At 32.1% G+C, this 15157-nt stretch overlaps 2 protein-coding genes across 2 annotated transcripts; both read left to right on the top strand.

Moving 5' to 3' along the window:
• Positions 1-419: 419 nt before the first annotated feature.
• On the top strand, positions 420-4557 carry HELRODRAFT_185252 (hypothetical protein). The gene is made up of 13 exons (XM_009012606.1): positions 420-647; positions 967-1118; positions 1283-1357; positions 1501-1570; positions 1825-1915; positions 2136-2300; positions 2393-2472; positions 2549-2630; positions 2955-3027; positions 3300-3382; positions 3502-3977; positions 3999-4357; positions 4455-4557. Exons 2-11 carry the CDS (start codon positions 1055-1057, stop codon positions 3598-3600), a joined length of 882 nt encoding a protein of 293 aa, XP_009010854.1. The 5' UTR covers positions 420-647; positions 967-1054; the 3' UTR covers positions 3601-3977; positions 3999-4357; positions 4455-4557.
• A 4237-nt stretch (positions 4558-8794) lies between these two features.
• On the top strand, positions 8795-13489 carry HELRODRAFT_167086 (hypothetical protein; the record flags this gene model as incomplete). Its single annotated transcript, XM_009012605.1, has 7 exons — positions 8795-9415; positions 9582-9635; positions 9926-10016; positions 10349-10456; positions 10768-10860; positions 11067-11356; positions 13394-13489. 7 exons carry the CDS (start codon positions 8795-8797, stop codon positions 13487-13489), a joined length of 1353 nt encoding a protein of 450 aa, XP_009010853.1.
• Positions 13490-15157: the final 1668 nt, after the last annotated feature.

Genomic DNA, 15157 nt, shown 5'->3' with positions numbered 1-15157 from the left:
TGCGGTCGCGTGCAAATGAATGATGGCTCACCCACACACACCCACACACACACGCACACACACACACGCACATTCAAAATTGCACACACATACACATACACACCACACACACCAATAACATTATACAACATGTACATTTATGAAGATGATGTTATAACAATAGTCATGATGATGACGATGATGAAGATGATGACGACGACGATGAAGATGATGACGACGATTAAACCTTTGTTTCATTGTACTTTCATCTTATTACAATGAGTTGTGAAACTTCAAAATACAAAAAATTAACATACATACATGTATTTAAATGTATGAATTGTTATAAATACATACTTCATAAATTTTTAAACTCCCACCTACCACATCTCTGTTTAAATAATTTAAAAGGAAACTTAATATGTTGTCGCTTTTGGCATTTATTTTCGTTACTAAAGTCTAAAATCCATTTATCAAATTAGTGATTTAGTGATTAGTGATTTGATTAAAATAATGTTTATTTAATTTTTTATTTCAATTATGCTGAAACAATACTTTGTTCATGATCTATAAATTCAATCAAGTTTATGTTGAGTTTCTTTCAGTTTTGACCTGATTTGTTTTTCAATAATTAATTAAAAATTTATAATATAAAATATAAGGACGAGGTATTTATATTTATTCTTAAACCGAATTTTTTATTTAATTATTTACAATTTAAAATTTATTTAGTGTTAAACCCAACATAACATATGTTTGTTTGTCTTTGTTGTTTAGTTAATTTTAATAAGTTAGTTTGTCTAGCTTTAGTTTAGTTAGTTTAGTTTAGAAGAGTTTAGTAATTTAGTAGTTTGTTTAGCTTTAGTTAGTTAAGTTTAGAAGAGTTTAGTAATTTAGTTTAGACCCTAAACTTTAGGGTAGTTTAGAATAGGACCTTCTTTTGTCTTGTGTGATGTTTTTTATTTAATTTTTTTCATGTTTTATTAGGTGAATCATCAGAAAGACTCATTGCTAATTCTCATTTGTTGCGTATACTTCTTCTCTATAGCTCATTATTGCAAAGAAAAATCACAAAATGGCTTTCAACAACAAGAATGGTCTCAGAGATTACGGCTCAAACCAATCCCCAACAATCATTGGTGTGTTTTTATTCAATTTAAGTTCACTTTTAGTAAAAATTTCATTAAAATATAATAAAATAAGACAATGACATTGAAAACTTTTTAGCCATCTTACTTACTAAACAATCAACCAAATAACCAGTTAACTGATTAACCAATTATTCAATCAATCGACCAATCAGGTGGCCCAAACATGTCTGATTTTAATCGACTCAGACATACGATTAGTGAAAACTGTCAGAAGATTAGGCGAAATAGTAAGTAGACGATGATGACGAACAACGGTAATGATGAGGATTAAAATGACGAGAGATGATATAAATTATAATATAGAATAATTATATTAATAATTATTTTAATAATTATTGTTATAATTTTTTATTCTCTTACATCATCACAGATATACAGATGCAGAAGATGGTCAGTCAGATTGGTGGACCAACGGACAACCTCGAACTTAGAGATAAATTGTTTGTTATAATTATTATTATTTATAATTTATAACTTATTGTTGTTTATTATTATCATAATTATTTTTATTTTATGATTGTTGTAGTTAATGATTGAAAGAGAATGTAATGTTGAGTTGCATACGATAGATAGGAATCTTATTGAATTCGAACCTGGTAATCGAGCGGTGCAGTCGCAGGCAATCCTAACCATTAGTCTATTCTGTTGCCACTTAACTTATTATAACTATAATTTGGTTATTACTCTATATCAGGCATAAGGTACAGCATCAGACGAATGAATTGGCTAAAGAGACCAATAGAAATCTGCAGACACTGTCTAGTCTAGTTGTTCTTCCGTCTGATGTTTGTTTGTTTGTTTGTCTTGTTTGTTTGTTTTTATGTGTGTACGTTGCTGTATTTAATTGTTAATCCCAATCCTAAACTGTTAATCCCAATCCTAAACTGTTAATCCCAATCCTAAACTGTTAATTCCAATCGTAATACTTATCCAAATCTTGCATTCCAAATCCTGGTTTTCCCAAATGCAAATTCAAATTTCCTTAAAACCCACACAAACGTTCAGAGCAGACAGATCAAGGACCAGCTGACTTCGGAGTTTACCACAGCCCTCAAGGACTTCCAATCCCTGCAGAGGTCACAGATGTCGGAGGAGAAGAGGATGCTGATGAAGAGGAAACAGCAACAGCAGCAGCAGTTGCAGCATCAACTTCGAGGCAAGCATGTTAATGTAAGTCGTTAATGTTGTTGTTGTCGCTGTTGTTGTTGTTGTTTTGTTGTTGTTGTAGTTTATTCATTTGTTGATAATTTTTAATCCTCAAGCTCATGGATACAAGAGAATCAGGCCATGGTAATAATGATGATGAGTTGAGGAATGGCGATGATGATAATGAAACGTTCGGGTTATTATTATTGTTGTTTTCGTTGTTGTTGTTCTCGTTGTTGTTGTAGTTGTTGTTATTATTGTTACTATTTTAGCCAGCAGCAACAGCAGACTGGAATATCAAAAGAGGACATAGAATTCTTGCAGTATTCAGAAGGACAAATAAAACAACTTGAAGTATGTATGCATGTGCGTGTGTGTGTGTGTGTGCGTGTGTGTGTGTGTGCGCGTTTGTGTGTGAAATGTGGTGCTTATATAGTGCTATAAACTGGTAGTATGCAGTGCTCCATCCCCTGATGATGTATAATTTGGTATTTGGAAATGTAATATTATTCTTGAGTAGTTATCATTATGTATAAGTTCTCGTTATGTATAATTTGAAATTTATGAAAGTATGTATCATATGTATGTGTGTGTGTGTGTGTGTTTGTGTGTGTGTGTGTGTGTGTTTGTATGTATACAATTTTTACAATTGTTTATGCTATTTTCATTTCATTTTAGACAGATATATCAGACATAAACCAGGTTTTTAAAGATCTAAGTCTCCTGGTACATCAGCAAGGAGAGATAATCGGTTGGTTGTTGTCGTTGTGTTGTTGTTGTGTTGTTGCTGTTGTTTTAGTGTTGTTGTTGTAGTGTTGTTGCGTTGTTGTTGTGAAGTTGTCGTTGCTGTGTTGTTGATGCAAGCCATGGATTACTTACATTCAGACTTTAGTTTTCGGCGTTTAACAACGATAAATAATATTAATAAATGAATAATAATAACACCAACAATAATAATTATAATAATAATTATTATTATAATAATAATATAATTAATGGTAACAATGTTAATGATGGTAACAGATAGTATTGAAGCTCACACAGAATCAGCCAGTTACAATGTGGCTAGTGGGACGAATGAGCTTATGATGGCCAAATCGTACAGGGTTATTATCAAATACATTCATTCATTCGTTCATTCACTCATTCATTCATTCATTCATTCGTTCGTTTGTTCATTCATTCATTTGTTCATTCATTCATTAATCCATCCTAATTTATTCAGGATAAGATCAGAAAACGGAAGTTTTGTATTATCGCAATCGTTACTACGGTAATCGCCATCTTGTCGCTTGTGGTCATCATCGCAGCTTCAAAATCTTAGACGACGATGATGATGATGATGGTGGTGATGATGATGCTGATGACGGTGTTGATAGTGATTGTCTTGCTGTTGATGAAGATGAGGAGTAGGATGATGATGATGATGATGACGATGACGATGACTAGTTTATTTTTACTCAAGTTTTTTCTGTTTCGTTTATAATTTCAATTATGTTTTTCAGCCTAACTTTAGTTCTTTTCAAGACCATTCCTTCTTCATTACAAATTGTGTGTTTGTGTGCGTACGTGTGTTTGTATGGGTATGTATTTCATTTTCGTATGTGTGCGTATATATAGAAAATGTATTGTTGTAATCAAAATTCTTGACGTTTTTATAACATATTTCATTTTAGTTAACTTGAGTTTTTAGATTTTTTTTACAGGTTCTGAATAGATCTTCAGGTTTTAGCGATTTTTATATTGTTTTGTTCATTTGTTTGTTCGATCATTCATTTGTTCGTTCATTTATTCATTCATTCATTTATACATTCATTCATTCATACATTGTCTCACACGTACATTTAACTTAACCCTATGTTGATTCACCTTTATATATGTACAATGTATATATATATATATAATAATAATAATTTATACTCATTATAATTATCATAATAAATGTAATTATAGTCATAATTTAAAAGATCTGTGCTGAAAAAATTGGCTTTTGTATTCTTGGTAGTATTCAGTGAATTTATACCCTGCTTTATATAAGTTACAAATACGTCTGACTGTATATTTAATAGGTGGGTATGTGTACATGTACACCTATACATGTATGTGTGTATGTGTATACAGATACATGTGTATGTGTATACACATACATGTATGTGTATACACATACATGTATGTGTATAACCTTTACTTAGATTTTCATAAAATTCTGCGCAGACTTAATGATGAAGTCTAACAATTTTTATTTTAGTTAACACGAAAAGAGTAAATATTTATAATAAATAATCAAAATTTTTTTCAATTGCGCGCAACTTCTTTAAACCGCTCATCAACAAAGCAGTGTACATTTTGTACGGATCGTAAATCCCTAAAAAATGGTTACATACATACAAACACAAACAAACACACACACACACATACAAACACACACATACAAACATGTATACACACAGAGACACACATACAAACACAGGTAGATGCAAAGAAAGGTCTTTCAAATAAAATATTTAAAATATTAATTATATTAATATAATTGTAATTAATTATTATTGTCATTACTTTTTCTCATATTGCAGTTGATAGTGTAAGAAAACTGTGACGTGAACATTGTGATTGCTATACATTCGGGTAAAATCAGAGGATTCGGACACTGTATATGTGTACGTGTTTGTTTGTTCGTGTGTTTGTGTGTGTGTGTGTGTGTGCATGTTTCTATGTATGTATCTGTATGTGTGTATGTATGTGTATATTATGTATGTGTATGTGTGTAGATTTTTTAAATGAATAAAAATTGACCGTCAAACGTTTAGTGGTGTACATTGCTTCAGTTTTATTAAGCAGTGTGCACATACTGTCCTTACAGTTCTTAAAAAGAAAAATTCTCAAATTAATTACGAATTCAATTTTAATATTTATATATTTAATATTTCAATTTTAATATTTATATATTTAATATTTCAATTTTAATATTTATTCATGATTTTACACTGGAAAAGGTTATAAATGAATAGTAGATGAAAATGAATTCAGTGAACCAAATTTTTCTCAAACTTGAATCATTCCTTGCTGTTTGTGTGACTTCGGGTCGCAAGCCTCATCAATCAGTTTTTTTCGCGGATCACTGTTTAGATCAGCGTTCAAAACCGCGCAGTGCCATTTCTTCAGCTGGTTCAAATCGTCGTTGTCTGATCGAAAACTGACAAGTGGTTGTCACTGTTTCTTCTTTTAATGGTACTTTTCTTACCACTGCCATTTACTGTTGAGTTTTTATGTTTAGTGGCATCGGTGACTGGAGCTAGTAAGAAGCAAGTAAGTAGGAAGATGGCGAGGTGGAAGTTGTGTGCCTTCAGATTCATCTCGGCCTACTATCATTAACTAGTCGTTGAATATTTCTTTTTTGAGATATTTCAAACTAACATTTTGAAAACGCTTTTCTTGTTTTTTATAGTCTTCTCTCTCTCTCTCTCTCTCTCTCTCTCTGTGTGTGTGTGTGTGTGTGTGTGTGTGTGTGCGTGTGTGTGTGAGGAGAGAGAGAGAGAGAATTACAGTAGGAGACTGAGTGAATGAAAGAACATCATCACATTTATCATTCATTCATTGGTCTTTCAATACGCAAACTATCGCATCTTTTATTGCATTAAACGCGTGTTTGTATGATTTTTATACAGAAAGTTGTAGTTACATAATGTGTGTACGTGTGTGTGAAAGAGAAAGAGAGAGACAGAGAAAGAAAGAGAGAGAGTGGGAAAGAGAAAATTTTAAAATTTAAGTATCAATTAAAATAAAAAAAAACACCAGAAAAAGAACACACCGTTTAAGAAAAAGAAAGATAAGCGATATGCATGTCGATACTAAATCGATTAACATTTCGAAAAACACGCCAAAGTTGAAGTTCTATGAGGCATTTTTCTCAAATTTTCTTTTTGAAATTCAGATTTAGATTGATTCTAACTACATTTTATGCAAACTTTTAAAATTATTAACTATTTTTTTTTAATTCATTTCAACGAAAATTGAAATATAGAAACTGAAAGATGCCTAACAACGAACTGGGAAATTTTTCTTAATAAATAAATAAATAGCCAATTTAGTTGTAAATTAATTTACTTATTTATTCATTTTATATTAGCAAATTCATTTTTTGATGTTAAATTGAAAAATTGTGAATGTAAGTTTCGTTAATTCGCTTACTAGATAAGTTACACCAGGGACCCAATCATTTGAAAGAAAACCATCAAACCATCCACACGTGTGCAACTACATCGAGTGAATTTTCATATTTCCAAATCAATCAACAACAAGCTCTTTTGAAAAGATTTTGGTAGATAGAAATATTGAAACAATAATGACAAAAAATAAGAAAAAATTTTAAAATGAATCACTCGTTCACGCGCGATTGAAATTTTAAATTTAAGACTGCCCGTCACCGCCAACATGGGAATGATATGATAAGCCGGAAAATGACGTTAGAATGACATCAACACCACAAAAGTTATAATTGAAGATAACTTCCCCGTTGTTGAATCTTGGTTGGGTGAACCGTGCTTCGAGTCCAACAGCTCATCCTTCAAACTAGGTTTAGCTCTGTTGTGTCATTAATTGCGTACTATTATTTATTACGACCAAATCATTTGTACGATCAAATCATTTGTACAATCTAATAAGATTGACAAGGCTGCAGAAAGTCATAAAAGAGGCACCAACTTGGCAGTGCCACTCTGTTGTTGTTGGGGTCGTCGGGCAGAAATCCCTCGGTGGATTCCTTCGCGGCACTCAACCACGGTCTGTCGTCGATGTTTTGGAAAAAGCTGCAAAAAGCCGGGCCAACTTTGCCGTGTTTTTCAATGGTTGAACAACCAGAAACTCTTCCAGTAGAGGGAATTACTCTCTTTGAGAATGGCTTGGCAGTCTGCTTCTGACATGTTCATGACTTCGTACTGCAGTACCAATGCTTCAACTCCAGCATATCTTGTTCTGGTTCGAGTCGTAAAATGTCGACTGGGGGTACCATTTCGATCTTTCTAGCTGTTTTTCAACTGTTTAGTTCCGGCCAAGGGCATTCTTTTAACTAACTTTTACTTCTTTAGTAACCAATTTTTTGTCATTTTGAGTTTGAGCTATTTCTGGAATGTTTATTTCAGTCTCGTTGTTGTTATCGGCTCGAGTTTTATTCTTTATTTGAGAATATAGATTAGAAACGATTGTATGTTTGCTATTTGTATAGAGAACTTTGGGATTAACATTTAATTTGTCCTTTATATTACTGGAGAAACTATTTTCTTTACTATTATTGCTAATACTTCTGTAAGGACTGATACATTTTAATGCCTAGTTTAAGAAGCTGGTTGGTAGGAGTGCTATAAGCCAGAGAAGAACTGAAACTAAAGCATGCATGGTTTCGCAATTATTGAAAGCTTGTTTGGTTGAATGGTTTTTGAGATATAATTTAATTAGTAATTCGTTTTTTCCATCAATTATTCATTTGTTCATTCCATGTTTATTTCGCTCCAAATTGATAACATTTTTTTAACCGATTACAAAACCATAAATAGAACTTTACTAATAAACAAATCAAACAAGTTAACTTATGTAGCGCTGAATTTTCATTGAAATTTATCTAAAATGCTTTTGTATCGGTATGTTATTGTATTATACTGTACCGAATCGATATCCTATCGGTAAAAATTCGTATCGGTATCTGTATTGTTGTTGTATATCGTTTCAAGTGAAGTTTTATTTGTTGAATTATGAGAACACGTCAAAACATTTGACCAGTATTTTTTAAACTCTCTGTAAATAAACAAATAAAAACCGGTATACCTTTCGCGAATACTACTACTACTACTACGGATCATAATAATAATAATATTTTATTATTATTATTTTGTTTGCCGAGTACTCAGCAAGCAAACAGTCAGCCGGCCAATCATAAAGGTTAATTATGTGTTGAAAAGTTGCAAACATCGATACACACATACAAACATACAAACACAAACACACACACACACACATACACACGCACAAACAAACGGACAAACATACACACATACATACACACATTTTTTTATATTTTCTCAAGCTATGTCTCGGAAAACGGATTGTTTACATTGCATTACATAATAATAACACGTATTATACAAACATACATACATACATACATACATACATACATACATACATACACACATGCACACACACATACATACATACATACATACATACATACATACACACAAAAAAGTTCTTCATATAATAATAAATAATGCAGCTTGAAGGAAAAAACTTTTACTGCTGCATTCATTCATTCATACAATTTTTCACTCAATCATTCTTCCATTCGTTTTTTTCATTCATTCATTTGTTTGTTTTTTCATTCATTCATTCATTCTTTCATTCATTCAACTATCAGTAATTATTGAAATGATAATAAAATTTATTTACAAATAATAATAAATAAATAAATAATAAATAATAATAATAATAATAATAATAGACGAGGAAATAACCAGAAAAAGCACTTAATGATATTTGTTTCAACATTAATGCTACTGCTGCTGCTGCTGCTCAGCTTGCATTCGATCCAGGTCTCGAGAGGTTACATCATCCACGAGACACAAATCATCAACATCAGAGATGGAGACATCCGTCTGTCCAACAGACCACAACTTTTCCAAAATGAAAATGACCCCAACCACAAACCTCCAACTCATCACCGTCAACAAATTCATCATCATTATCAGCAACAAAAGCTACTGAAGCAACAACAGCAGCAACCACAACGGCAGCAGCGACAGCTACCGCATCAGCCACAACATCATATTCCTCGTCTTAGCAACATCCAACAACAACTGTTCAGAAACAGCAGCAACAACAACAACAATCTCGCAAGACACAAGCGAGTTTTTTCAAAACCGTTTGATATAGCGAAAAAGAAAAACCAAATCAATGTGAGGCAGAAAAACGCCACGGAAAACAATCCAGCTAAAAATACGCTGGATGTCTATATTGCAGGAAATCAGAAAGATGATGCCACCATCAGCAAATGGCATTGTACTATCATGAGTGCGGATGTTGGCGAGGGAGATGCCTCGCTAGAATTGTTGAGGAAAGAATCTTGCCCTACCTCTTTCTCCACTAATCCAGTTAGCTTTTCTTTAGTTTTTTTTTTCTCTCTCTCTCTCTCTTTCTCTCTTTCTCTTTCTCTCTCTCTCTCTCTCTCTCTCTCTCTCTTTATCTCTCTCTATCTTCATGTGTACAGTTTGTAAGATTCACTTCGAAAGTTAAAATGTAATTTTTACATGCATACAGATGTGCAAATCCTTCCGCGAATGCCAGACACTCTACAAAACGATGAAAATAATGGTTAATAGATATTATTTTAATAATAAAAATAATAATTATGACAATAATAATAATAATTATTATTATTATTGACAATATTAATAATGATAATTATTATTATTATTATTTATGGTAATTATTTTCGTGTAATGGTTAATGAGTAGGCCCTTAACTGTCGCGGCTTTGCTTGGGTTTGCACGTATTTTGCGCGCGTGTGCCGTTCGTCACAATAATTATTAATATAATTATGATAATAATAATTATAATAATTATAATTGCTTTTATTCAGTTATAATTTAAAAAAAAACTAGCCAGTCAAAGGATTGACAATGGCCGAATGCCTATCTGTCACAATGTATACTTCAGATTTTTATTCTGTCTATAACGCTGACACTCGACTAGGTACAATATTTGTTGTAATAATTATGGTTATAATATTAATAATTATGGTGAAAATAATTGTTATTATAGTTATAATAATAATTATTATTATTAAAACTATAATAATAATTATTATGGTTACAATAATTTCTTGCGCTTCTAAGTTTTCTTTCCTAAGAGGTCCTATACAACTCATGAAATTCAATACAAATACAATATTTATGGCTATAAGAATATTAATTGTAGTTATAATAATACTAATTATAGTTATAATAATAGTAATTATAGTTATAATAATAGTAATTATAGTTATAATAATGAAAATTTTAGTTGTTTCTGTTTTAATTTTGAAGGAAAGACGGATAATTATAAAATTTTCACGGCTCTTCTCTACACGGCAGTTAGAAAATTGGACAATATGCCAGAGTTCAGCATCGTAAATGGAACAGTCTTATACAGAGGTGATTAATTTTTAGGAGTTTTGTTTTTAAAGTTTAAGATGTCTTTATTCGTTCTTTCTTTTATCAATCAATTTTTGCAAGCATTCGCTTATCTGTTTTTTTTCTTCATCAGTCCATAGTTTGACATTAAACATTCTATCAAGCTGCCATTCGTATACATACATGCAATCACTCACTCGCTCGCTCACTCACTCGCTCACTCACTCACTCACTCGCTCACTCACTCTCACTTACTCACTCTCCCTCACTCATTCATTCCTTCATTCATCTATTCATTCATTCACTCACTCACTCATTCATTCATTTGATAGGGATGAAAAATAAATACGACGCACCCGACCAAAGATTTTACTTCAAGCAGTTCATATCGACCACACTTGATCCAGAAATCGCCGGGGGATTTGGTCAGCATTTCTATTATTACAAAATTATAATTATAATAAAATCTCATCATAATACTGTAATAATTACACACACGTACACACACATACGTAGTACACACACACACGTACACACATACACACACACACAGGCAATGACACACTCATCCACTTCGTACGAAACTCGCCATCCATCACGGCCAAAATCCACAAGCTATCCGTCTACCCAGTAGAGGAAGAGGTCCTGCTGGTACCGTTTGAATCTTTTGAGAAGATCGACCAGAAGAAGACGAGCGTCTCGGTCATTATTGAACTGCAAGCTTCTGACAGACAGGATGTGATACGTGGTGTCGCCACTTCATGCCCAAATGCAAAAAATAATCCTTCCTTGCCTTCCTTGCCTCCTTTACCTCCCTTGCCGAATTCTGACCCAAGTCCCAACTCAAGTCCTAGACCTAGTTTTGCTGGTTTCAAGCGGCAAAGTTTGGCGGTGCTGGTAGCTGCGATGACAGCTTCTGTGGTAAGAGGTGGTTGGTTCGGTGGTTTTTAAGATTTTTTTTGGAGAAGTTTTTTCTTTCTATAAATGTTTTTTTTCAGAGTTCGTCACTTTTATTTCATTTTACAGTTGATTTGATTTTTATTTTATTTTGGCTTCAAGAACTTTGGTTAATTTTAAAATAACGAAATTATCTATATATTTACGATAATAATAGCTGTTATTCTCGCTAAAACGAAGAAATAATGTGAAATCACTTCATCAGTTTCATTTAGTCCGCTTTCAAAATGTGAATGAACTTGTTTTGAAAGCCTCTTTCAAGCAGGTTTTAAAACATTTAAATGTTAATTGAAAAATATTCCACATACAAATGCAGGCATAATTTTATAATGTATGCTACGATTTTTAAAATAAAAAATAATGTCATTTTATATCCCATTAAAGTTGTTCTTTCTTTGTCAGCAGTTTTATGTTTCAATCCAACCGTATCAATGATTTTATTCAATCGATAAGATTCGGTAGAATGCTTGCTATCTGTTGAAATGGACCGACCCTATAGTAGTTGTTGCTTAGCTAAAATCGGCCAAATAAAACAATAAAATAATTAAATAAATAAAAATAAATAATTTTAATAACTTGACGATAAATAAATAAATAATAATAATAACTTGATGATGTACCGATGTAGAGATGTACCGTATGAAACGTAATCGACCCTGCCGGTAATCGTAACGGGGTAAAGTTTGATGCCCTATGAACCTACGAAACGAAACGAAACGAAATTTTATTTGCTTCTCAATATTCAAAAATAATAAGGAAGCAGGAAGACCATAATAGAATTTGTATAGAAATTCATCTGGTATGGACACCTATTCAGAAATGTTCTGTGCTCAAACAAAAATGTTCAGTAAATAAAATAATAATTCTATTTCATGAATCATATTGTTGAAAAGCGATTGACTGTGGTTCCTTCGTTTTGATCCTGTTACAATTTTAACTGCTCGTTACAAGTATATACCCGTACATAGGTACGTGCAAACACTCACACACACACACATACACACACACACACACTTACACACAAACTCGCGAGATCACCACATGTGTCAAAGTTCCTTCAAGAAATACATAAGGATTAAAACTGTATTCTTAATTTTGTTATACAACTTTATCTGTGTATGTGTGTGCGTCAGTTTGTATGTGTGTGTGTGTGCAAATGTATATATATATGTGTGTGTGTGTGAGGGTGTGTATGTATGTATGTGTGTATGCATGTGTGTGTGTGTGTGTGTGTGTGTGTGTGTGTGTGTGTGTGTGTGTGTGTGTGTGTGTGTGTATCACATATGTACGTATGTGTGTAAATTGTTTAATTGTTTTACTAACGGCTTAACAATCCAATCGATCAAAAATCAAAGTCTTACTTACATAGACACATTCACACACACACGCACGCACACACACAGACACACAAACACACGCACGCACACAAACAAACACACACACACACAAAGTTTACAAGCCAATGTATACTTGTGAATACCGCGAATTAGATTAGGTAATTATGATAATCACGAGGTCAAAATTGAAGATGACCACAATGTGACTTGTTGCTATATAAGGAGGGGTATTTTTCAGAAGTTTTCAGTCTTGAAGTAAACTCGGAAAGATGTGGAGAGAGAGACAGAAGAGAGAGAGAGAGAAAGAGAGAGAGAGAGAGAGAGAGAGAGAGAGAGGTTAGTTTGCTGATTGGTTGGTTAGTTGGTTGGATGATTGGTCAGTTTATTGATTGATCGAATTATGACCTCCTAATATCTTAGAACGTTATTTCAATGATAAAAATTATAGTTTTATAATAACTTCAGAGTAATTTTACAAATTGGCGGTTAGAAACTCAGCTGAACCCCGAAATGCAGTTGAAAATTGAGAAATAGCTTCTTCTGCATTACGTCGTTCGGCTGACATTTTGATCGTACTGAATCGGCTATAATAAAAATTATGACCTCATAATATCTTATAACGTTATTTCAATAATAACTAATTATAGTTTTATAATTACTTCAGAGTAATTCTACAAAATGGCGGTTAGAAACTCAGCTGAACCCCGAAATGCAGTTGAAAATTGAAATACAGCAAACCTGCATTACGTCGTTCGGCTGAATTTTCAACCGTACTGACTCATCTATAATAATAAATAATAGTAATAATCATTATTATAATTATTGCTATTATCAAAATTATTACCTTATTAAGACATCAGCTGTGCAATTTCGATGCATTTTTCAATGGCTATTGATATCTTGATACCAAACCAACAACCATATCTAACTCGATCGATTATATTCAATCATTCAACTGATTAGTTGACTTGTTTGATTGATTGATTAGACTGATTGATCAGTTGACCGATTGGCTGGTTGGTTTGTTGGTTGGTTGATTGTTATCAATCGCTTGATTCTTTATTTGCATCGATTCGTTCAGCTGGCTGTTTTGTTCAAGGATGATTCTACAACAAATTATTTCATCATAATATCTCATTATATTATTCAGTATTATTAAATTATAGTTTGATAATAAAATTTCTCAGGATCATTTTACAAGATAGTGGTTTGAAACTCAGCTGAACCCCGAAATGCAGTTGTGAATTGAAATATAGCAAACCTGCATTACGTCGTTCGGCTGAATTTTGGACCGCACCGACTCAACTATAATAAATAAATATTATAGCATCATAATAATTAAATTATGATAGTGATGACATCATTAATAACAATTAATAATAATAATAGTATTATTATTTATTTTTATTAGATAGATAGATAGATAGATAGATAGATAGATAGATAGATAGATAGATAGATAGATAGATAGATAGATAGATAGATAGATAGATAGATAGATAGATAGATAGATAGATAGATAGATAGATAGATAGATAGATAGATAGATAGATAGATAGATAGATAGATAGATAGATAGATAGATAGATAGATAGATAGATAGATAGATAGATAGATAGATAGATAGATAGATAGATAGATAGATAGATAGATAGATAGATTGATTGATTAATTAATTGATCAATTGATTGATTGATTGCTTGGTCGTCAATCAGATAACCTTTTTATTTGAAGCAATTTGTACAGTTGGTTGTTTTGATTCATGGAGTGATGTATCAGAGAGAAAATTGCCATTACCATCGTCATCATCATCATCATCGCCGTCATCATCATCCTCATCACTATCATCATCATCCATTTCATCACTACTATCATCATCATCATCTTCATTATCCTCATCATTATCATAAGTGTCACTTGAGTTGAGTTCACTGTTTATATAAGGCCGATGTACTCAAATCGAAACAACTTATTATTCCATCTCCATCATACAAACATAAATACATACATACATACATACATACATACATACATACATACATACATACATACATACATACATACATACATACATACATACATACATACATACATACATACATACATACATACATACATACATACATACATACATACATACATACATACATACATACATACATACATACATACATACATACATACATACATACATACATACATACATACATACATACATACATACATACATACATACATACATACATACATACATACATACATACATACATACATACATACATACATACATACATACATACATACATACATACATACATACATACATACATACATACATACATACATACATACATACATACATACATACATACATACATACATACATACATACATACATACATACATACATACATACATACGTACGTAC

The sequence above is a fragment of the Helobdella robusta genome (genome assembly GCF_000326865.2).
Source record: "Helobdella robusta unplaced genomic scaffold HELROscaffold_11, whole genome shotgun sequence".
NCBI classification, from domain to species: domain Eukaryota; kingdom Metazoa; phylum Annelida; class Clitellata; order Rhynchobdellida; family Glossiphoniidae; genus Helobdella; species Helobdella robusta.
The sequence above is the reverse complement of the archived record's forward strand: the minus strand, read 5'-3'. Positions and strand labels throughout refer to the sequence as shown.

Excerpts from the sequence above, each read along its gene's own strand:
- HELRODRAFT_185252 (XM_009012606.1), top strand. The coding sequence starts at position 1,055 with ATGGCTTTCAACAACAAGAATGGTCTCAGAGATTACGGCTCAAACCAA. Across the intron at positions 1,119-1,282 it reads CCAATCCCCAACAATCATTG|GTGGCCCAAACATGTCTGAT; the intron begins GTGTGTTTTTAT and ends TCGACCAATCAG. Across the intron at positions 1,916-2,135 it reads TAGTTGTTCTTCCGTCTGAT|AGCAGACAGATCAAGGACCA; the intron begins GTTTGTTTGTTT and ends ACAAACGTTCAG.